This window comes from Lissotriton vulgaris, chromosome 2_1 (assembly GCF_964263255.1).
Source record: "Lissotriton vulgaris chromosome 2_1, aLisVul1.2, whole genome shotgun sequence".
In the NCBI taxonomy this organism is placed as follows: domain Eukaryota; kingdom Metazoa; phylum Chordata; class Amphibia; order Caudata; family Salamandridae; genus Lissotriton; species Lissotriton vulgaris.
In genome coordinates, this window is record NC_141687.1 from 1,440,846,204 (window position 1) to 1,440,871,245 (window position 25,042).

Consider the following 25,042-nt stretch of genomic DNA (forward strand, 5'->3'; position numbering starts at 1 on the left):
AAGACTTGTTATTATAAAAAGTGCGTACAGTAAAAAGAGGATTGCGAAATAATACTGTAAAAGCATTGATATGGTTTCTTAGCGATACAATGGTTAAAATGAATAAAATATATACATTCATATATACATTAGCTAACGTACTCAACTGGTGCTTTTAACTACACCTACCCCAGTGTACCTGACCTAAGCCTAATACTTGGGAGGGAGTAAGTAGCAGTTTAAGTTAAGTTGTTTTTGCCAAGGTTTGCTTCAAGAATTCTCTCTAAGGGTTTAGTCAACACCATACCTCTGGAATAGAATGTTGGAGGTCTTGTATCTCCTTCCAGGACTCGATATCCCAGTCACTCGCAAGAGTAGGCTGGAAACGCCGGAGCTGGATTTTCTCGGCAGGAGAAAAGACAGCGTCTCTCTCAGCGCATCAAGGAGGAGGAGGGGCAGCGTCCGTGGGCTGCTTGCATCTGCTGGGCTCTGCAAGGGACAGCTGTTCGGCTCCTGTATTCACCACACCATCGTTCGCGCTTTGCTTAAGGCAACGCTGGTAATATTTATACCTGAAAGGTGCCTTGTTTGACGTAAGTTTTTGGACATAAGACGTCAATAAAGATGTCACTAGGAAGGGATTGTCCTTTCAGTGCTCATTAGAGTTCTATTACTAATCAAAACATAGCAAGCGGGGCTTTCCCAGGTTGCCGGGTTTTATCCTGTTGAAGAACTCGGAGTGTAATCTAGGAATCTTACATAGTGGCTTCTGCTGTGTCATGTACTGTAATGAGCTGCAGAGGCGAGTTTCTGAAATATGGCTGAAATATGGCTCTGATCGTTTATGCCATTATAGGGGTATGAATGGATTATAGCCGTATAGGGGCATAAGGTCACAGTATTGATCGGGGTCTTAGATTAGAACACGACACCCACTCCACGAATTTATGTCCATCAAATTACTAAAAACTAAAGCAATAAGATGCATGTGTAACATTGCCCACCCCAAAATACATATTTGCATTTGAAATGGCGTATTTGAAATACATGAAAATATAGGTACTGTACGTCTTTAAGCATAGAAATCATTCAAAAATTATAGCATATGTAATCAGTGAACGATTTTGCGAAAAATTACACATGAAATATCTCTTTATACAGAAAAGAAGAGCGAGAATTATCACATATAAATGCATTTGCTGTAAAATGTGCTAGAGGCTGATGTAAAGTTATTTAGTCTCTAGATTTACTAAAAAATAGAAATTATGTTCTTTATGAATAGGTCTACTTTAAGCAAAGAATTTCGTGCCAGAAAAAAGGTAAATATTTTGAAAAATAGTTCAATTAAAAAAAAAAAATTCTTGGTGAACGGGGGAATAGAGTTCCAACGCTTTTCAGTAGTTTTTGTTGATCAAAACTGAAGGCCGAATTCAGAGTTCATGGGAACGCTGTGTGTCGGAATGCTTTTTAAAAGTTATTGTTTCTGTTCAGGGGAGAACATCATATCAGACAGGCTCTCAAAGAATTGGTCTACAAAATCAGGGGACAGTTCGACCAAGTTCAATAATGCTGTAACTTGGCAGGTGTGAGAATGATTGCTATCATCGATGTCTGGATCAGCAATGCTCACAGAAGGTCATAACTGGGTGATGTTGCTTTTATTTTTTGCTCCACTGTCACCACCTATTCCTAGCACAGGAGTCTCAACGAATGCAGTCATCAGGATTGGTAGCCGCTCGGGCCAACACAATGCGTGAGCCGTTACAGGACTTAGCAAAGTATCGCTATCCATTGGTACTGCTGATGGAAGTGCAAGACAGGTGTCCAACACGCATTCATTTCCGCATAGCACAATTAAGATGCAGGTCTGCCATATAGGTCTGAATGAAAGAAACCAGGTCATGTTCAGATCTCTCAGCCTGGCCAATCCAAGGACTCTAGTTATTCGGTCCCGGTAGCGTACTGCTAGGATCGTTTCTTCCATCCCTGCCGGAGTCATGTCTGTGTTTTGTCTTACCATATCGGAGCAGGAGGGTCAAAAAAAAAATGCCTGCTACAAGTCCCAAAATCAGGGGTATGCCGCCAAAGACTGAATGGACAAAATTGGGAATGATTCCCAGGATTGCTTTGAATGGTGTTAACAGTCCCGTAAAAATCGTCTTAAATACGCCTGGGATACCTACGGCATCTGACATATTTAGAATTTGGCTAAGCATTTCTGTGAAATGCACTGGGCAATTTGTTGATAATAGGTCATGTATCTCCGAAGCCGTCCTTGCAACTTGGAGATCATACGTCTCTTTTGATGACGTGATGGGCACTGTTGTCTGTAAAAGCACAGACTTCATTCTGCTCAAAGTATCAATTCGTATAGAAGAGACATTCAAACGAGGCCATATGGGAGTCTCTGAGTCTCCAGGGCCGTGTGGAAACAATGCTTGCATACAGCATTTGACCATGGAAGTTACTTGTACGAGATATGCTTTCCCTGGCATAAGGCCACAACAGCTGTGATCCGTTATTAGAATGTAACTCCCGTTCGAGAGCTGCATAAAGAAAGGCTCTATCTGCGTTGCAGGTGCCACATGTTGGTGGCATGAAAGGTTGTTTGAAGTTCCTTCACAGGCCCCGTGTAAATTAATAACCTGGCACAAAAGTATACCGCTTAGTGAATGTTTGCAATTTTCACCACTAAGAAATACATTTTTGTTGCTGTCACTGTAGCATGTGTGTGTATATGGTAATTTCCATGCTGACTTAATGTACCCTTTACCCAAACGTTCATACTGGCCAGTCGGTATGTATTCAAGGCAATTTTTAAATCGGAAAGTTGTTATCGGAATTGTGATAATCCCGTGTATTATCCATTCAATGACAGGACTTTCTGACATTGTCAATGGTAATCTCTCAAGTTTTTCGATGCTCAGGATTGTATAGTCTGCTCCTTTCTGTGCCAAGCTGATTTGTTTATCAGTAAGGTTAAAGATGGAAAACAATGACGTTGTGTTGATTAAACGCCAAGGCACATAGCCTGAACGAAGATTTTGCAGCGTCCAGCCTAATTGTACAATAGAACGCAATTGTGACTGGCCATGCTGTAACATTAGCAAGTCTTTGTCTATTATATCTATGGCAGATGATACAATACTGTCCAGTGAATATATTCTGGAGGACAGAGTCATTAACCCATTGTCCACAACAGAAAGTGATTTTTTCAAATTAATACGATCAATTTCTCGTATTTTTTCTGCTGTTTCAATTTGTGTTACTTTCCAAGCCTCGTTGTAAGCCGCATATATACTGGTCGCTATGAAACGTTTTTGACGCTATTTGCGTGGTCCCAGAATGAAATCGTGCAAATCAGCACCATCTTTAAGTAAAGATAAGTGTTGCTCAATTTCTGCCAGTGTGGATGATTCTAGCCATTAAAGGCACAGCTTCCCTACACTGTATGTTGTTACTATCCCTGGATGTTGTCTCTGGGAGAATCTAGGGTCTGGTCTGGTCATTGCTAACCCCTGTGTTTTATTCAGGAATCTATCTTGACAGTTGTTCGTGTCAGTAGGCCAGATTAACCACTTTTTCCAATCAGGATGTGTTCTGTTTAGATGTAAAATTTTAGATACGTCTATTTCAATATCTGTGGTTGCATTATCAGGTATTGGCTTTGGAATAGACGGATTGTTAAGTCCTTTAATCTTAGCTAGGCCAAGACAGGTTGTTTGGTGAATTGTGTCATTTAAGAACAATATTTGTTCTGGGATCATGCAGGCTCGAAATAATGCTTCTAGGCCTTGTACCAGCCAATCTTTTGTACTCAGATGGTTTTTGTTTCAATGTTATTTCTCCAAAAATCAAAACCAAATGTAATTATTTTTTCATAAAATGCTTCTGAATATATCAATTTAGTATTTGTCAACATTGTTTTCGTCCCTGTTTTATCCAATATTTTATAATAAAACGTTTCTGCATCACTTGTGTTAAACCCTGAGAAGTACTGGTATTTCTCATAGAATGTTTTAGAACTACTTTTAGGTGGAGTAGCACAATGTTCCCATTGGTTATATTTAAAAACATTTCTAGGTTGTGCAGATGTATGTAAGTAATGGTCTCCGTAATGTGAGAAGCAGTACATTTGTTCATAATAAGACGAACCTTGTAAATAATCATGTTCTGTAAATCTTGCTGACAACACTAAATCTGACATCATATTATTTATACTTTCAAAATTCCAATCATCAGAAAATGTACTTGGTTTTACAAAGTCACTTAAGGAAACCTTGAACTGGTGAGGATATTTCAAGATTTCAACCGGGCCATATACTTCATAGTCAGTTTTGTCCCATACTTCCCCGCCGGGTATTGGAATGGCTGTGACATTTACTGTTGATAGTTCTCTTTTCTTCACGTGGGATGATCTTTGTGGTTTCAGGACTAAGTTGATGTTCTGACTTGCTGTGTCCATTGAACTGTTATAAACTTTACTGAAATTAAAACTAAAATTAGGCATAGTAGGAGTATAAGTACCCCTGAGATAATCCAATGCTCAATCAATGGTGCATCCAGATATACTGCTTTGATTTGATGAAAGAGTTCTGTTGCTTTTTCTATAAAAGTCTTTGTTTCTGGCGTTACTTCAGGGTTGCTTTGATCTTCAGAAAAGGTATCGAAATTGATGAAGTAGCCAGAGGCAGTTCTGTCAATTGTTGGAATTGTTTTCTCAATTTGTCTTTCGGTAGCACATTCTGATGCCACATCATTGTAGACTGGTGTTTCATGACGAACTGATTCAATCTGTGTTTCAAGAGGCACGAGTTCCATGGCATTATTGCATAGTCCTTCTCTTTGCACAGTAGGTTTATCAAATGTGATTAGTCTTTCAGTTTGAACCTCTTGGATTGTTGCAAAATTGGGTATTCTGTTGTTTCTCGGGAGTCCACTGGGCCTACTGTTGATTATAGGCCACATGCTTGTGGTTTTAGCAGGTCGATTGATACAACTCTGTTCTCCTTTTTACCAGCAAGGGGCGGTAGTACTACTGATCTTGTTCCGTTGATTGCCAAGACAGGTACTGCTTTTCTGTAAGAAGGCCCAAATTCCTTCTTCACCGCTATTTTCTCTCCGACTAGATCCCCAATCTTTGGAATCCAGGCAGGTCTTGCTGGGGCTGGTGGTGCCTCGTCAGTGGTAATTGGCTGTTGCTTTAACTTTATGTTGCTTAAGGATTTTCTTGTGTAATTCAAGTCCTGTAAAACAGCCAAACTATCTTTGATGTCAAAGTCTTTATTCTTATCTTTTACCCCTGATGCCTGACTATCGAGGTCATGAACATGCATTCTAGTTCCGAACAACAGTTCGTACGGGCTGAAACCTTTTAGAGAATTTCTTGGCAAATTGTTTAGACTAAGTTGGACACTTATTAAATGTTTGACCCACCCATCACCCGAACCTAATACCTTCGCTGTTATAGATTGCTTTATGTCTCGGTTTTTTCTTTCCACTACACTGTTCCCTTCGGGGTGTGATGGACAAGAGTATCGCAACCCAACGCCCATACTGGCCATGGCCTCCTTATAAGCTCGAGAGCTGAAAGCAGGACCCTGGTCAGAATGGAACATGGCAATTGCGCATGTGCCGATAAAGATTCGCAGATCTTTTATAACCGTTTTGGCGTCAGCCGAGCGCTGGGGCCACATTTTTAAGTGAGTTTTAGTCTGAATAATTAATAGGACGCTGGATGGCATGTAGACAGCATTATGCCTACCATGGCATTAATACGCTTGACTCATTGCTGCGATCTCTGTCGCAGTCCGGGCAGTTCTTTACATATTTATAGTGGTGCAGGCTCATTCCCGGCAACCAGTATATAATTCAGTCAGAGATTCCTTCATCTGTATGTGCCTTGGACCTTCACCCATGTGTGCGTCTGCTATTAATAACTTTCTTCGGCTCATGTTTGGAATTACCCTATCCCCCTCTCCAGGGATTCGAGCAAAAGGAACGGAGTTTGCATCAATTAGGTATGCATACTTGAGTGGATAGTTCACGGGTAGTGCTGCACAGTCGCCTTTTACGGACGTTTTTACTGCCAGCATGGTTTCCCCGTCTATGTATTTTTCTGAACGCTTTTTTGTGGCTACGGAAGCCGGTTTAGTTGCTTCCGCTGTGGCTGTATTAGCCAATGAATTCCCTGCAACGTGAACGCCATCACGTTTATGACTCAGTGTGTATCATGTGAGTCTTTTGTAGTTCTTTCTGTAAAAGAACTACCTGTTTCCAAAGCATTTTAGGCTCGATTGTGGCACCTGTGTCATCTTTGTAATCATTTTGAACCCAGCTCTGTAACTTATTGTTGTAAGAGTGGACGCAAAAATGCGAATCGCACACGATTAGTGTCGGGAATTCACGTTCTGCATTTTCAAGCGCCATCTTTAAAGATCTAATTTCAGCTCTCTGAGCCGAACAGTTTCTTACTGATTCAGTTTGTTATTTTCGGTCTGAATTTACCGCACAGCCAGCGACCTTTAATAATCGCGCAAGCTGCATCGTAGGATTTGTTCTCTACGTTAAAATGCTGTACAAATCTATCTGTATAGATTATACAGGAGTATTGTTGGAGAGGCAGAATTTCGATTGGCAGAGGATATTCTTGTTCATATTTTAAATCATTCAGTTTTTTGAATTGCGGAGCAAAATAGTATTTCACGTCGTCCGCAGCAAGAGAATTTTCCCACTGTATCCATTTCGGATCCAGTGACACTGTAGGCAGGTTTACTGGGCTGAATAGAGCCTCGAAGGCGGATTCCGCTGTGAGGACATTGATCCTTTTGCCATGTGCTAGTTCTCGTTCATTAGCTATTGCAGTTAGTACTGCTTTCACAGTGTTTTCTGTGAGACTGAATGTTTTTTCTGCTTGTGTGTACAAGTGAGATTTGTAAGAAATTGGTACAGTTTCTCCCTCATTAGAGGTCAGGTACGTGAATCTGCATCTTCCTGGGATGACTCGGATTACAAGGTTGCGTGTGTTACCACGTGTTTCTAATTTTGTTTTTGCTAACATGTCTGTTTGCAATGATCTCAAAATTTCTGTGTGTTTTTGAGACCAGTTGATTGGTTTAAAATCAGGTTTAATTAGTTCGCAGAGAGGTTTAACCCTCTCCGCATAATTCAGAATGTAAGTTCTTCCGAAATTCAGGAAGCCTAGAATCGATTGTAAGTTCTTCAGCGTTTTCGGAGCTTGGAGTACAGCGCACTTCTCTAAGAAGTTGTCCACTAGGCTTTTTCCTTCACTTGATAATTTGTATCCTAAAAATAATACTGTCAGATGGGCAATCTGAGACTTTTTAAAGTTGAATTTGTAACCCTCTGCTGCGAACCCAAGTATAATGGTGTTCACCCTTTTCAAGTGAGTATCCAAGTCGTCGTCTGTGAGATAGATATCATCGACATAAGATAATGCCTCATCATCATACATTTGTAGTAACTCTGTTACTCTGGCTGAGAATAGTCCTGGGCTGTTCTTGAATCCCTGTGGGAGCCTACAGAAATTTTTCTGAGACCCCATTACTGAGAAAGCGTTCAAGTATCTGCTTTCTGGTGCAATATTTTGACAAAAGAAACCATTAGATATGTCTAATGTTGTTTTATATTTTTTTCGAACTAGGTTATTCATTAGTGCAGCACTATGCGAATTCTGTACTGCAAATGTTTTGCAACATGAGTTAAGGTGTCTGTAGTCCAAAACTAGACGATATGAATTGTCTGGTTTGGAGACAGGAAACAAAGGATTGTTTATTTGAGAGGTGCATGTTTCAATCACCCCCTGATATTCAGGTTGATCTAAAATCTCCCCGACTTGTTTTTTAGCTTCTTGCTTAATGGGATACTGCCTTTGTGCAGTCGGTTGATTTTTTAACTGGATTTTGTGAGGAGGAGAGTCCTCTTCCCATCCTACATGATTTTTATATAATGCTGGTGCCTGGGCTACTGCCCATTTCCTTGCATATATATATTTAGTGTGAATCGGAATGTGATTCGAGAAGGCAGGCATAATCATTTCTTCGCCACAAGGGCACTACCTGACAAACTCTGGGGGCCAATCTTTTTCAGCTAACAGGATGTCATAGCCTTTTGAGAGGTTATCCCAAAATAGACCCCTTATTTTCCTAGTCTCATCTCCCTCTATACGCAGTGTTATTTCGTATATCTTATGAGGTTCGCTAACTCTGGTGTCGGCAGTTTCTACCTGAATGTATTCATTCGTGTCCACTGTCTCCAGATGACTCATCAGGATCTTGCGAGCTATGCCGATTTCTGCTGCACTGTCTAGCATTGATTCAGAAAAGGGGGTGGTGATGAACAGAGTGTCTGAATTAAGCAGACCACTCTTACCCAGTCCAAAGATCAGGGCTTGATCCATCACCGTTTTTCAGCTCACTGCACCATCCCAGCTCAGAACTTGGCTATATGCAAATTAGTCTGACCCTGGCCCAGTGCATCATGGGAACAGGGCAGACCAAACTACCAAGCCAATTCTTATACTGGGAAGGAAACAAGCTACCGGGGACCGGTTTCTGGCATTTCAGCCGTCTTCGGCCCGGCTTGCTTGAATCCTGATGGTGCAATGAGCTAGGGACTCACATCTGAGTATACCCTTCCACGCTTATGGTGGACAAAAATGATTCAGAAAAGGGGGTGGTGATGAACAGAGTGTCTGAATTAAGCAGACCACTCTTACCCAGTCCAAAGATCAGGGCTTGATCCATCACCGTTTTTCAGCTCACTGCACCATCCCAGCTCAGAACTTGGCTATATGCAAATTAGTCTGACCCTGGCCCAGTGCATCATGGGAACAGGGCAGACCAAACTACCAAGCCAATTCTTATACTGGGAAGGAAACAAGCTCCCGGGGACCGGTTTCTGGCATTTCAGCCGTCTTCGGCCCGGCTTGCTTGAATCCTGATGGTGCAATGAGCTAGGGACTCACATCTGAGTATACCCTTCCACGCTTATGGTGGACAAAAATGATTCAGCAAAGGGGGTGGTGATGAACAGAGTGTCTGAATTAAGCAGACCACTCTTACCCAGTCCAAAGATCAGGGCTTGATCCATCACCGTTTTTCAGCTCACTGCACCATCCCAGCTCAGAACTTGGCTATATGCAAATTAGTCTGACCCTGGCCCAGTGCATCATGGGAACAGGGCAGACCAAACTACCAAGCCAATTCTTATACTGGGAAGGAAACAAGCTACCGGGGACCGGTTTCTGGCATTTCAGCCGTCTTCGGCCCGGCTTGCTTGAATCCTGATTGTGCAATGAGCTAGGGACTCACATCTGAGTATACCTTCCACGCTTATGGTGGACAAAAATGATTCAGAAAAGGGGGTGGTGATGAACAGAGTGTCTGAATTAAGCAGACCACTCTTACCCAGTCCAAAGATCAGGGCTTGATCCATCACCGTTTTTCAGCTCACTGCACCATCCCAGCTCAGAACTTGGCTATATGCAAATTAGTCTGACCCTGGCCCAGTGCATCATGGGAACAGGGCAGACCAAACTACCAAGCCAATTCTTATACTGAATCGTTTTTGGCCACTATAGGTGTGGCAGGGTATACTCAGACATGAGTCCCTTTCTCACTGCTCCATCAGGATTCAAGCAAGCCGGGCCGAAGACGGCTGAAATGCCAGAAACCGGTCCCCGGTAGCTTGTCTCCTTTCTGGTGAAGAATTGGCTTGGTAGTTTAGTCTGCCCTGTTCCCATGATGCACTGGGCCAGGGACAGACTGATTTGCATATAGCCAGGTTCTGAGCTGGGATGGGGCAGTGAGATAAATAACGGTGATGGATCAAGCCCTGATCTTTGGACTGGGTAAGAGTGGTCTGCTTAATTCAGACACTCTGTTTATCACCACCCCCATTTCTGAATCGTTTTTGGCCACTATAGGTGTGGCAGGGTATACTCAGACATGAGTCCCTTTCTCACTGCACCATCAGGATTCAAGCAAGCCGGGCCGAAGACGGCTGAAATGCCAGAAACCGGTCCCCGGTAGCTTGTCTCCTTTCTGGTGAAGAATTGGCTTGGTAGTTTAGTCTGCCCTGTTCCCATGATGCACTGGGCCAGGGACAGACTGATTTGCATATAGCCAGGTTCTGAGCTGGGATGGGGCAGTGAGATAAATAACGGTGATGGATCAAGCCCTGATCTTTGGACTGGGTAAGAGTGGTCTGCTTAATTCAGACACTCTGTTCATCACCACCCCCTTTTCTGAATCGCACTGTCTAGCATTGTCTGTGCCCACTCCCCGTTTTTCAACTGTGTCCTCAGTATTCTCGGCATGTTCGATTACTCTAATACTGGCTACCTTCTTTCTTGGAAATTGTAACTTTTTACTTTGAGCAGGTTCCTTGTCTTTGGACTTGGTGTGCTCTCCTGGGTCTGACCGTCCTCTTCTTTCCGATTTCTGCGAAAAAGATCGAGAGGGACGTGTATCAATACTTTGATATCTATCAGGCTTCTTCAAATTATCCCTATTTCTAAGGTTGTATCTTTTCTCAGAGGGCTCCCTCTGGGAAGACTGGTGTTCTCGAGTTGGAGTTCTTTCCCTCCGTCGAGGAGACCTTCCTCTGGACTGGAAAACTTTTTCCTTGGGAGTGGATTGTTTATTTCCATCCCAGCTCTTTTTAGGAGCGTTTGAATTATTTTTAATAAATAATTTTTCAGGATTTGCGAGCAGTTGGGGTTTTACTGGTTTTCCACCCAAGCTGTCTCTACCTAATTCTTCATAACATTTTTCTATAATTCTGGCAAGCTCAATTGGTTGATCTGTTATATCGGTTTCCTTCAACTTCTGGCGGATCGCCACAGATGCTGCTTCTCCTTTTATATTAGCTAGTAATATAGCCGAGACCTGCTTGAAGTCTTTCAGTAATTTCATACCAATAGTTAAAGCAGGTTCTGGACCGTATTCATTCTGAATCTGTTTTAGCACATCTGGTATTACCGCCATTGACGGAACACCATGTGTTTTCGTGTAAATGGAAGCAAAGACTGTACCCCAAGTGTCACAGTCCTCCACGAGTGGTGCGACCCTCATTGGAAGGCAGATGGTCAGAATTCTGTGTTTCTCAATAGGGGTAGTATTCGGAAATACTGCCTCTATTTGAGTAATTTTCTGCGCTAACCAAAAAGGAATTTGTTCCCTTTTTATGGGTGTTTTACCAAGACATGATTGTATGTTCTGTGGTGTAATTTTATTTGTGTTCCCCTGATGAGGGGTCAGCTGTGGAACATTAACAGCTGTTTGGACTGTTGCAGTCCGCATTACATATTGGACTAATTGTCTATGTATTTTAATTAAGGTTTTTAGCTGTATTAACAGCTCATCTTTTGACATTTCTGCAATGTCCGGATGTGGTGTGTAGCTGGCTAGAACCGGCCACGTTGTTCCTGGTCTACCTAGTGGACCAAGCCTGGTAATATGATCATTATGTTTTAGGGCGCCTTTAAACCAGAGCAGATGCTCTTGGTATTTTAATGGGATTTCAATCTCCTCGAAAGGAGCGTACTCTTCCGGTGAATCCCCTATTTTGTAATACTGGAACTCATGTGTTGCGGCATGTATTTTATCCCAGAATAGAATACCTCTGTCTGCCGATATTCGTGTGCCTCTATCACAAAGACGACTGTGCCACCTTGTGTGGTGAGTCCATTTTCTATAAGTTTTGACGTTATAGTTTTTCTTATGTTGACCGGGATGATTATCGCACCCGGTTCAGTAGTCCCTGTACCATCGGGACCCTGCTGAGTCGCATTTACTGCAGCATCAACAGTTCCGTTTTCTTCTTCTGACATTTTACTGTCAGGAAGGTCTTTTGTTTGCAGAGCAGGTCTCCAAGGAGACAAAGATTAGGTGCACAATATTTTGGAACACTGTATCCTTCAACGTTGAATAAACCAGAGCTTTACATAGGAATCTCTTCCTACTAAGTTCGGGCGGATTTTAACCTTTCACCCACTCCAGACGTCTATTGGAGTATTTACGGGAGAAAGGGTCTTTGTGAAAAATGCACAACTGAGTTACTCTAACGTCTTGCGTTAGTTTTATCGCCTTACCAAACATTGGGCGCCATGTAGTGTAGTTCCTATTTTCCCTATAGGCCCTGCACATTGGAATAACATAAACAGCAGTTTAGACGTAGAAGTGCGGTCTTCCAGGTCTCTACTGACTATGCTAAACTTAATTGGGTTTGTACCAACTAGCTCAGAGGTCACTGGAAACTTTCTTGACTGAATAGGAAGTGATCAGCTTCCCTGGCACAGACAAGAAGGGATTCAGTTTTCCAACAACCGCATAAACATGGCAACTTTGCTCCTTAGAATAAGAGTCAATCTCTAGAGTCGTGTGAAACAATAGACAGTTATTTTACTCAGTCAGTTGTGCAGATTACTTTCACCATTATGCAGAGAATAGAGAAACGGGTGTTTTCAATAAAAGGTATTATTTATTGAACAGTCTTTCTTCTCATGCAAGAGAAATGAATTGCCACAATTGCAAGACTTGTTATTATAAAAAGTGTGTACAGTAAAAAGAGGATTGCGAAATAATACTGTAAAAGCATTGATATGGTTTCTTAGCCATACAATGGTTAAAATGAATAAAATATATACATTGATATATACATTAGCTAACGTACTCAACTGGTGCTTCGAACTACGCCTACCCCAGTGTACCTGACCTGAGCCTAATACTTGGGAGGGAGAAAGTAGCAGTTTAAGTTAAGTTGTTTTTGCCAAGGTTTGCTTCAAGAATTCTCTCTAAGGGTTTAGTCAACACCATACCTCTGGAATAGAATGTTGGAGGTCTTGTATCTCCTTCCAGGACTTGATATCCCAGTCACTCGCAAGAGTAGGCTGGAAACGCCGGAGCTGGATTTTCTCGGCAGGAGAAAAGATAGCGTCTCTCTCAGCGCGTCAAGGAGGAGGAGGGGCAGCGTCCGTGGGCTGCTTGCATATGCTGGGCTCTGCAAGGGACAGCTGTTCGGCTCCTGTATTCACCACACCATCGTTCGCGCTTTGCTTAAGGCAACGCTGGTAATATTTATACCTGGAAGGTGCCTTGTTTGACGTAGTTTTTTGGACATAAGACGTCAATAAAGATGTCACTAGGAAGTGATTGTCCTTTCAGTGCTCATTAGAGTTCTATTACTAATCAAAACATAGCAAGCGGGGCTTTCCCAGGTTGCTGGGTTTTATCTTGTTGAAGAACCAGGAGTGTAATCTGGGAATCTTAGATAGTGGCTTCTGCTGTGTCATGTACTGTAATGAGCTGCAGAGGCGAGTTTCTGAAATATGGCTGAAATATGGCTCTGATCGTTTAAGCTTTATAGGGGTATGAATGGATTATAGCCGTATAGGGGCATAAGGTCACAGTATTGATCGGGGTCCTAGATTAGAACAAGACAGTGAAACGAAGCATGCACGACTGACTGAGCGAAATAACTATCAATTGTTTCCGTGACTCTAGAGATATATTTCTTATTCTTGGGAAACAAAGTTGTCATGTTTATGCGGTTGTCAGAAACAAATCCCTTCTTCGTTATTCAAGAAAGTTTCTAGTGACCTCTGAGCTAGCTGGCACTCACAATTAAGTCTAATATATTCGATAGAGACCTAGGAGACCTCAGTCCTACGTCAAATCTATAGTATATATTATTCCAATGTGCAGAGCCTATTGAGAATATAGGAACTACACTACAATGGTAAACCCATTTTTCACATCAGTAATGCTTTTGACTCAAAAAATGGATTCAATACTACCAAAAATTAATTTTGAGGTTGCAAACCCTGTGATTTTGTGATTTCCAGTGATGGGGACTTCAAAAGTACTTGGTGCATAAAGCCACCAATTTGTCCCCAGTATGGCAGATTTTCTAATGGGGTGGGTTTAGCGTTATAAGTGGGAAAGTAGAAGTGGGAAAAGTATTGAACACCTATGACGCAGAAGTTTTGTTAATGTTCACAAACCTTTTGTGGTATCATTTCCACACTGAAAACATGTACGAGTAATCGTGCTTTCAGTGTGGAAATGTCAATCTGCATCCTAAGCCAGTCAACATCAAGGTATTTACGGCCCCTTTACACACTGCAGGAGCAGGGGCTAGAACTGCAGTGAGGTCTTGTGATGGCTGTTCTCCTTGGCAGGGGCGTTCTAACAGCATCATAGGCCCCTGGGCAAAGAAGTGCACTGGGGCCTGCCTGCACAACCACTCACAAGGATTAAAATGCTTAACGGAAAATGTGTTTAATTCTTGTCTGCAGGGGTTCCCTATGCTCGTGGCTACCCCGGGCAACTGCCCATGCTTAAGACTGCTCCTTGGAGGTGCACAAAAGTGAAAAGCACCATTAATACAGTTGTCTGAGTGAATAGCATAGCCTATATCTGAGAAGTAAGAAACCGGATAGAGCTGGTGATTTACCCCGGTGTTATTTCAATACAAATTCCAAGTTCCTTAATAATAGGTATTGAAACTCTCGATTACAGATTCCTTACTATTTCAGTCTTGATGACATGAGTACAACACGTGACAAGCAGTTTTCCTCTGGTGACCGGACACCTTTGAGCCGGCATTTGCACTGTCCGAACAGATATTTGTTTGCACTGATCAAACAGTGCAAGAACATATGAACTGACTGAAAAGTAAGTTTTGCACTTCCAAAATGGGCCAGGCACTGGTGCACGCGTCATGCAACCTGCCCTTTGTGGCAAAAATCCAGCCTTATTCTGACCCCTCCCTTCAGCACGAATAAGTTTTAATGTCAGCAGTTTAGCAGATTTCAGTTGGAGGTCATGAATATTTAAATAAAAAAAAAACTTGCAGGGCGTTGGGAATTAATTATTAAGTTAGTCAATGCATAGTTTAATTTGATGCCAGGACTGGGAGTTTACAGGTAATCTACGACCAGCTAAATAATGATGCCTACTGTAAAAAAAAAAAAATAAAGCCGGGCCTTTGACACAGTGTGTGCGGACACCTTTTTGGTGTATATTTTGCACTTTTTAAGCTTTTGCAGAATATTACACATCACAAGAAAACATTACAACTAGTAACACTGTGGATAGGTTGACAGCTTTGGAGGAGCGAAATGATAATGTTACACTTTGTAGCAACAATTCTAACCTCCTTATCATACAGTGATTAACAGATGCAGTTTGGTATTTTATTTATTTTGAAGAGGTGTCATTTAACATCATATAGATATGCATTTCGCCAGTGCTAAACTCAGAATATGGCGGTTCTTTCTCTCGTGCTAAAGGTGCAAGTGGACCAAGATGTGGAAGACATTAAGGATGCTTGACTTAGTTTTATGAATGTGTCCTGTACTTTTATACAAACACATACATTCCGAAAATATGATAAGTGAGTTTAATAAATACACCCTTTTGTAAAGTATTCTTTTAATAAACACCGGAGGGCGAGCGCGATCTGTTTGGTTGAGAAGCTGGAACCTTGTTTCCAGTGCAGCTCAGGTTAGGCTGTATGGCATGCGTTTGGCACCCTCCTAAAGGCTGACCGGTCCCCTCAACCACGTCCCATTCCATGTCATCCCTAACAGACAGGTGAGCCTGTTGCCCTAGGTGGCTAGGTGGGAATGGACATGTTTGATCGCCCCCAACATAGCCACGGAAGGGGCAAAATGGTTTTGGCATGGGGCCATAGCTAGCCCAGTGACAGGGAGAATTCGCTGCTTAAGGAGCTCGACAGCCGAATCAGCCTTATCCCCAAAAAGGCATGTGTCATTGAAGACCATGTCGATAATGGATGCCTGGACATCCCCCAAAAAGCCAGCTTGCCTCAACCAGGCTTGGTTACGGAAGGCGATGGAGGTCCAATGATGTAGTAATTACTCGGCCTAGCCAGTCGGTCATGTCCAGTCTGCAGTATATAATGAGACTTGCTCTGACCCTGCCGTCTACGATAGCCTGGGACAGCATGGCTCGGTCCTCCTCTGAGATCATGGGCTACACCTGCTCAACAGAGAGCCAAACTGTATGGATGTACCAGGTCCAAGAGGCATGCAGTATTCACTGATCGCAGTCCAAGCCTGGCAGAAGAGAACATTCTCTTACCAAAAGGTGTCCAGTCTCTTGGCTTCCCTATCCGGTGAAGCGGTAGGGAATGTTCAAGGATTGACTTTGGAAGTGGAGGCCTGAACGACCAGGCTCTCTGGGGTGGGGTGCTGCATGAGGAAAGCTGGGTCCCCAGGAGCAGGGCAGTAGCGGCATGCAATCCTACTGTGCATAGGAGCCACTATGCAAGGCTTAGCACATGCCCCTAGCAGGACATCTATGAAGGCTTCATTGAAGGTAAGAAGAGGTTCTGTGGGGGCAATCGCCTTTACCGCCGTGGGGCAGCATAAATTCCAGGACCTCAGCGGCCCTTCTCATCACCATGGCAAATGAAGCCCCTACCTTTGTAGTTAGACTAAGAGGAGAGACTAAGCCACTAACTACCATTCACCAGTTCCTCATACCAGTTTTTTTCAGGCTATTTCATGGGGGTCCTGATTATCATAAGGATCCTCAGATCCATCCAAAGCTTTTCCCCACAGGGACTACCAGTCAAGGGAGGTACTGTTTCAGACTTGGCAGCTCGGGTTTAGGTTGGCACAGGAGTTATCCTATGATGCAGATCCAGCACCATAATCAGAGTCCAGTATTACAATGGGTGTCAGCGTCAACAGCACTGGGAATAGCCCCACTGGAACATGCTTCAGGAAAGGTCAAGGCCACGCGACCAGAACCAATCTGAATTGAAGAACTGATCCAAAGCACCCAATTGGCGGTAAGGGTGTACCCCCTGCGAGGAATCCAGTGGGGGCACCCGCCAAACCTGTGGGCTCTATGGCAGAGGGGTTTGGCCCTCCCAAATATGAAGTACACTGCCTAATACAACAAGGCCAGACTGTAGAAACGACTCGGCACTGCAATAGAAGGCTGAGAACTGCTGTAATTCAGGACTTTTAATAATTACTTGTCGCAAGGTGACAGTTCATCTTTTAATTTCGCCATGAGCCGACAGCTCTTTACTCTTGTAATATAATTTAAACTGATTATTTGGAGAATTTTAATGGAGCCACATACCTGCACACTAAATGTTTGACTCACACTCCTGCTGATTTAGCGGGGCAGTAAGCGTAGCGAGGTCAGATCTAGGCATCGCATCAGCGCCATTTTGGGTGAGGGAGAAACCGGCCTGTTGCCTTTGCCAGCGCCATTCTGCGAGGCGCTCTAGGCTTTTTCGGGCAGCATAAAAGGCCGGAAATGCAAGCGCGCAGCACCAGACTGTAGAAACGACTCTGCACTGCAATAGAAGGCTGAGAACTGCTCTAATTCAGGACTTTTAATAATCACTCATCTCGAGGTGACAGTTCCTCTATTAATTTCACCGTGAGCTGACCGCTCTTTACTCTTGTAATAAAATTGAATCTGATTATTTGGAGAATTTTAATGGAGCCACATACCTGCACACTAAATGTTTGACACACACCTGCTGATTTCGCAGGGCAGTAAGCGTAGCGAGGTAGGATCTAGGCATCGCAGCAGCGCCATTTTGGGTGAGGGAGAAACCGGCCTGTTGCCTTTGCCGGCGCCACTTTGCGAGGCGCTTTAGGCTTTTTTGGGCAGCATAAAAGGCCGGAAATGCAAGAGCGCAGCACGCGCAGCGGGCGCACCGATGGCGCGCCAGAGGCAAGCCCGTCCGCGCACAGCGCCAGCCACGCTGTATGTCGGAAGGTAGCTGCAGGACGTATTGTCTACGATAAGGACCAACTTATAATTCTTGGTAAGATATATAGCTAAGTGACACCCCCTACATCTCATGAAGTAACGATGGGAAAGAATCTTACATGCGGACTGATTAATAGTCGTTCCCTCGTGAAGCACCATTATGATGTCCTCGGCTTAATTGAAGATATGAGGTTACAGAGACATTGATTACCGCTGAATCAATGGTGGAATTAGGAATCGCCTGCCCCTATGGCTATAAAATCATTCATAAGCCAAGACCTAGCGGCAGAGGGCGAGGAGTGGGGATCATCTTTAGGGAGGAGTTGAATTTTACCTCCTTACTGACAGAAGAAATCCAGGGGATAGAGAGCATGGGCTCTACGATACAGACACTTGGGGGTTGTCTACTGACAGGACTGCTGTGCTACAGACCTCCCGGTAGCACCACCCAATATCAAAACTTCCTAGATACCATTACTAATCTAACCCTGACACACACCAAGATGATTTTACTGGGAGACTTCAACCTCAAGGAGGATGGGAACTTTAGTAGCCACTTGAGAGATCTAAAACATACGTGTGCTAACCTAAATCTGGTTCAGTTAGTGGAACAGCCAACGCACCAAGGGGGACATACTCTTGATTTAATGTTCTCTAATCAGGCTTCCTCTAAGATATTGAATATACTACCACAGTCTTGGACTAACCATTATCTTTATTCAGTTTGAAATTATGCAGCCCGGTCCTGAGGCAAAAAGCCTGCAGAACACATATAGAAGCGGCAGGGACTGGTCAGAACTAGACAGGTCCGGCTCTCTTCTACCGAAAAAGGAGATTAATTACTTTTCAAAATCAGTGACTGTGGAAGAGAACTATAATAAGTACACTAGTTATCTGACAAATATTCTAGATCAGTTAATCCTGATGAAGAGTTTAAAAAACAGGAAAAAAATCATAGCCCCCTGGTTCAATGAAGATCTGAAACAGCTGTGCACACTCTGCAGGACAGCGGAAAGGAAATGGAGAAGGGGATACACCGAGGAAGGCAAAAAAGAACTCTGAGCCATAAAGCTGAAATACAAAGATCTCATTCTTAAAACAAAGGCCGAATTCTTTGCCTCCTCTATAATAGGCGCGATGAACAGAGCGAAAGCTCTTTTTAAAATTATTAAGGACCTTTCCTCTCCTACCGGTCTAAATAACAAGGTAGTAGCATCACAAGAGTTATGTGATGATATCTCTCACTATTTTCAGGAGAAAATCGAAAAAATTGTCAACACACTCAATTCTAATAGTGAATGTCTAGCTAACATGGAACAAATGGTGGCTGATGACCCATCCCAATCAGTGGCCCTGGGAAATTTCCTGGCCCTTACTAACAATGTTTTTACCAGCTTGGCGCATAGTGTTATGTCGGGGACCTCTTGTGACCCTCTTCCTCCAAAAGCTTGGAAGACCTTTGGTAAAGACACCTTACCATGGCTGAGACAGATTTGCAACCAATCACTGAGGGAAGGAAAAGTTCCGGGTAGCTGGAAACAGGCGGTGGTGACACCATTGATTAAAAAACCCACCCTAGATCCATCAACCCCAGCCAGCTTTAGACCCATCTCCCTCTTGCCCTATCCGGTCAAAATCCTGTAAAATGCAGTCAGCCGGACGCTGTCATGCTTTTTGGAGGATAACTGCCTGTTAGACAGAGACCAATTTGGGTTTAGACCAGGCCATGGGACTGAGACGGTGCTTGTCACCATGATGCATAACCAGCGCATGCGAGCCGACGACGGGAATGCAACTGTTTTAGTGCTTCGATATGTCGGCAGCATTCGACACAGTGAATCACTCTATCCTAATGGAAAGGTTTAGGAGGCTTGGGTGGGGGGGTGTGCATTGCAATGGCTCCAGTCTTACTTGACGGAAAGACAACAGTTTGTTTCTTTAACATCATTTTCCACCAGAAAAACGCCAGTTATATACGGCTCCGCGATCAGCCCTTTTCTTTTCAATATATACCTGCAGCCCCTGCTATCTATAATTAAATCTTTTGGAGTCAGCCTAGTTAACTATGCTGACGACACTCAGTTTGCATTCTCCCTAGAAGGGGAACAGGCGGTATCTCTGGATACTTTCCAGCAATGCATGCAATGCACGGCTGGCTGGCTCAGGAAAAACTCCCTCCAATTTAACAGCAGAAAACCCGAGGTGTTGTACTGCTCCTCTGCAAGGATATTTAAATGTCTACCTTGCGAATTTAAACTCACCCCTGAGGGGGAATCTATACGGCCGGTTAAGAAGGTACGTAACCTGGGGGTTTTTAAAATCGATGACAACCTCCAGATGGAGTCCCATGCTACTAAGACCGCTAATGTATGTCTCTCGTTATTTAGGCTGTTACGGAAAATACTTCAGCTACTACCTACCGAGTCACTATCACTGGTGGTAAGGAGCACCGTGCTAAGCAGGTTGGATTATTGTAATTCCCTGTATGCAGGTGCCCCACTCTATATCATTCAGGGTCTGGAAAGAATACAATCCGCAGCAGCGAAATTAGCACTCAGCAGGCCGCAAAGCTCATCTTCCACCATGGCTCAGAGAGCTGCACTGGCTCCCCCTTAAGGAAAGGGTCCAGTTTAAATCTCTATGTCTGATCTTCAGAGCATTTCATAAGCTAGGACCTATCCCCCTGCAGGAAAAGTTCAGGTGGTATCAACCTAAGAGGCACCTTCGTTCCTCCAGTGCTGGCCTTCTGGTAGTCTCCAGGGTCAAACGGGCCAGAGTAGGAGGGAGGGCTTTCAGCGTCGTGGGTGCACGGCTCTGGAATGAACTTCCCCTGAACTTGAGACTAGCAGCTACTCTATCAGAATTGCGGAAGAGCCTTAAAACCTGGCTGTTAGACCCGTCTGCTTCTGAGAGTCCCCTCACCACTATAATTTCTTTTGTTCCCCTGTACCTCCCAAAATTTGACGCTTTTCTTTGTCTACCAGGACTTTTGTGTGCTGTTTCATGGGGCTAGATGTTCCTTGACGCCCAGTTGTTCACAAGGCTGTTGGCACCTATTTACTACACACCTGGCGAAACCTGTGACATTATAGACTGGGATTGGCAACCTGTATGAATGGCCTCAAAATGGTGGCCATCCTTTTTCTTCATGTGAGTGACTCCCCTTGGAGCCTCCATGATCCTTGACCTTTCAAGGTTTTGGCGCCCTTTTACTTGGCGCGCATTCCTGACAGGAATTTCTTTATTTTTCCTCAGGTACACAAAATGGCTGCTCTAGAACCCCAGTATGGTGGCTGTTAGGACATCTTAGAAGTGCCATGTCATTGGCTTAGCCCAAAGAAGGTTCTAGAACCTACTGGCACAAGCCAGCACCTCAGGGCACTGGCTATATAAGGTCCAGTCCCTGGCGGCCATTTTGGGTGATGACCAGAAGACTATATAGGATAATGATATTCCAGATCTAGGTGAAGAAGGAGATTCTAGACTTGACACCAGATTGACACCTGCCCTGTTGACCCCTGAGGCGGCTGGTAGTGCGGGCAGTAGAGCAAGCAAGGATCACTGGCGTGGACCCTGACTGGCGTTCCAGTCAGCTGTGTGTGCGGTGACCTCGCGCCTACAGCGCCTGCCCAGCGAGTGCCTCGTTACCCCCGGTGGTGAATCACGACAGACTCTGGTCGCGAGGCGAGAGCAAGTTCACCGCGACCGCGAGCGTCTTCTGTGCCCCTTTGTGACAGGCGCCTCCAGCGAGGAGCTCGGACGTCTCCGAGCCCCACCGGCGTAGAGTGCTTCCTGCGCAGACTGAGGTGAGGTGGTGCGCCAGGGCGGGGAAAGGCCGGCCTTCGTTGGGCGGGACTACTGTCTCTGCCCTCCCCAGTGAATCGGCAGCTGTAGCTGTGGGCGGGAACCATCCCTGTATGAGGAAGTCGGAGGGAGGTCCGTGGAGCCCCTGAGAACCCGTCGCTGGCGTGAGAAGTGCTGAGCCCTGACTGAATCGCTTTCAGATTGCAGCCGATGTGAGGTGGGCCAGTTTCTTCAGGTGGGAAGCAGCGATATAAAGGAACTGTGAACCGGCATTTAACTGACTGAGCGTGAAGATTGTGTGACCTCTTCGGCAGCCCCGTTCGTCAGTCTAAAGACTTTGAACTGGTGCCGCCTGAGTGCTAGCAGTGGTAAAGCCCATAGGCGCGCTTAGACCCCACCGGCAAATAGAGACCCGGTGGCAGCCGAGTGTAAATGAAGTGTTCACTATCTTTCCTTGCCTTTTAGATACACGCGCATAACCCCCGTGTGATTCTTAAAAGAGTTCCAACACTCTTTTTGCGCCCAGAGAAGCCTGTATGCATTATCAGTGAAACCATCATAAACTGTAAGAGTTATCTTTCCAACTTAAAACCTATTGCAAGTGTAATGTTCCTGAAGTAATTAATTGGTGGCAGCGATACCAGAATGAACATGTGGTTGTTTATTTAACTGAACCAGTATTTATTCTGCTAAACAGAAAGTGATATTTATTCTATTTATTGAAGATATTTATTCCTGATATTTATTCTATTTATTGATGATATGTAATCCTGAACTTATTTATTGTATTTATTCCAAAATCGAAACCCAGCAAATTGTGGGCAAAAGAAATGTGTATGTGCTTTCCTAATTGATCCCTATTCACAACGGAGAATTTTTATATAAAGGAATCGTATTTTTCTACAACAGTGGTGTGGTGTCCTTCTTTTTGGTGGTTGTACAAAGAGATATTATTGGGTCAAAGCCGGCTTAACACGATAGCCTTCACTTGCCTTGACACTTGAGCCAAGCTACCCCCTTTGTGCTGGGCTTGCCCATCGCAGGTCCAACACTGGCTCTTCCCTAAAACTTAGTTCTCTACCTCCTATATTTTCGGCTAAGCCTTTTTCCATCTAGGTTCTTATGTTCAGTCAGAAGCGCCAGGATGCCCGTAGGGCGACAGTCAGCGCTATATAAGTATCGAATCAATCAATCAATCAATCATACAACTCCTTCAGCTGGGTGGGGAAATCGATCCAGAAAGTTCATGGAGCACTGAGGCTCAGAGGATGATGCGTCGGAAAGAGGCCTAGATTTGTGGTGTTGTTCATGCTTCTCATCCGAAGACTTGGACAAGAGGAGTCAAAGAGCGCTTCGACTTCTTAGATTTTCTGTTTTTTTTTATGGGACTTACCCGACGCCATTGAGCACAATGATAACAGTCAGGAGCAGCTCTGCGAATGGGTTAGACGACCTGCACCTGGATCATTGTAAGGTCAATGAGCGTCAAGTGACCAAGTGCTTCAAGGAGTCCTCCTGGACTACATTCGGGTTCATGTTGTGGCAGTATAGGCAGGCCTTGTACCTGTGGCCTGGCTCCGCACATCATAAACAAACCAGGATAGGGTCTGTAACTGGAACCACAGAATACAAATCGCACAGGTTTTTTAAGGACATAACTGGGAGCTTTGCTCAAAAACAATTGACAATAGGTGAAAAAAGTTGTTAAAAAATGCACTGAGGTAGCCCTCTCCGAATCTCCACTTATTGTAGAGAAAGAAAAGAACTGATGTCAGCACACTGGGGTGGGGCCTTCCAGCACGGACGCCGCTGAGCTGATCAAATACACCTATTGGCGCACAAGGGTACCGCCCAAGATTTTCCTGATCCAGTCTGACGCCAGGGAAATATTCTAAGGTAAGGAATCTGCCGCTAGAAGTCTCGATCAGATAAGTGCTTACTGTAAGAGGATAGTGCTTACTGTAAGAGGCCTGTGACATTCAGTTTCGACTTAGCGTAATTAACTGCTGTAGCCATCGTTCTGCTCTAGCTAATCATGCCCTTCGGTTGTACCGATCTATGATGTGTAAAGTGCCATTTCCATAAGTGCCATTTTCATGCTTCGCCCTTAATGCGAGAATTTTTTGACTGAATTGGTAAGCTGTAAGAGTTTACATTTCTTTATATGTCTAAAGTCATTTGTCTTCTGTCATTACTTTAGAATCTGTCCCTGTGTAACTACTTTGTTTCAGTCGCATCAGGTGCTCCACTGTACCCTTTTATCTTTTGCCCTTGCTTGTGTAGCTTATGCTTATTTAGCGCGTGGGAGCCACCTTAACACATGTTTTTCACTGACTTATTTTTCCTATATCAATAAATATTCACTGTAACAAGCATAGCAGAGAGACAATACCATTATTTAGTTGTGCAGATGAATATGGAATTACAATCACTATCAATACATCAATGTAGGTGGTGTTCTTGCCAGTTTGACTAATAAATGAAACAAAGCAAGAGGCTTAGGTTAAACTTTGAGTTCATATTTGTGCAATACCATGTACTGTAGCTAAATCACTCTTACCAACAGGGTAGTATTTACAGACACACAGGTGACATTTTATATGGGTGACTGTTTTTACACAACTTACTTCAGCCAGAATATTGAGATCAGCATCTGTAATAAGGCAGGCCATTTCGATAATCTGGTCTTTTTCGATATCCAACCCAGTCATCTGTGGCGAGACAGAAAAAAGCATAACGAAAGCTCATGAACAGGCAGTTACAACATTGTCACAGTCAGACATTTGGCACAACAACATTTTGGTATAGCTGGAGTGCTCGCTAACACAAAGAGGCTTAGGGAGACACTAAAAGGTAAACCTTTTTAATCAACAATGCAAAGGTAGATGTTTGCAAATAGGCTACCTCTCAGTCTCATTCGGACTAAGTAATTTGTACGCCAGCAAGCAGGTAAAAGCTCGAATTAGGTTAAAATGGGCACAGCCTCCGAATTAAATGTTAGAATGTGACATGTTTATCACACAGTTTCAGTTCAGTTTCATCAACTTTTATTCGATTATAGATTTGTATCATCATAAAAAGTACATTTGATAAAAGAAATTTTTGAACATAGAACAAAAGTTAAAAAACAGTAAGCAATAGGATCACAAAAAATCACTGTACAGAGAAACTTTTTGAAACGGTGATGCGGTTTCTACAAATTGGAGAGATACTGATTTAAATAGAAATATTGCGACGTGTTGATATTACTGTTTTAAGAAAGGTTGCTATAAGTTTGGCTTCATGCGGGGATTTCGGGGATTGTAAGTGGGAGAGTGCTGGGTAGGATTGTTTGAGTCCACTGGATCGGAGAATAGGGATGATCCATGTTTTCCTTGCTAGTTTGTAATATTTGCAAAAAAGGACGACATGAATCGTGGATTGTACAGAAACTCCATCACAGGGACATCTCATCAAATTCCAGGACCAGT

The 25,042-nt window shown here is 43.7% G+C and overlaps 1 protein-coding gene across 1 annotated transcript in view; it reads right to left on the reverse strand.

The window, feature by feature from the left end:
* The window catches only part of LOC147732720 (oligoribonuclease, mitochondrial-like), a 241,253-nt gene that overhangs the window by 148,729 nt on the left and 67,482 nt on the right, over window positions 1-25,042 (reverse strand). Inside the window, exon 2 of the mRNA XM_086957277.1 lies at window positions 24,200-24,283. Coding sequence (XP_086813403.1) covers window positions 24,200-24,283 — 84 coding nt within the window. The remainder of the gene's footprint in view (window positions 1-24,199; window positions 24,284-25,042) is intronic.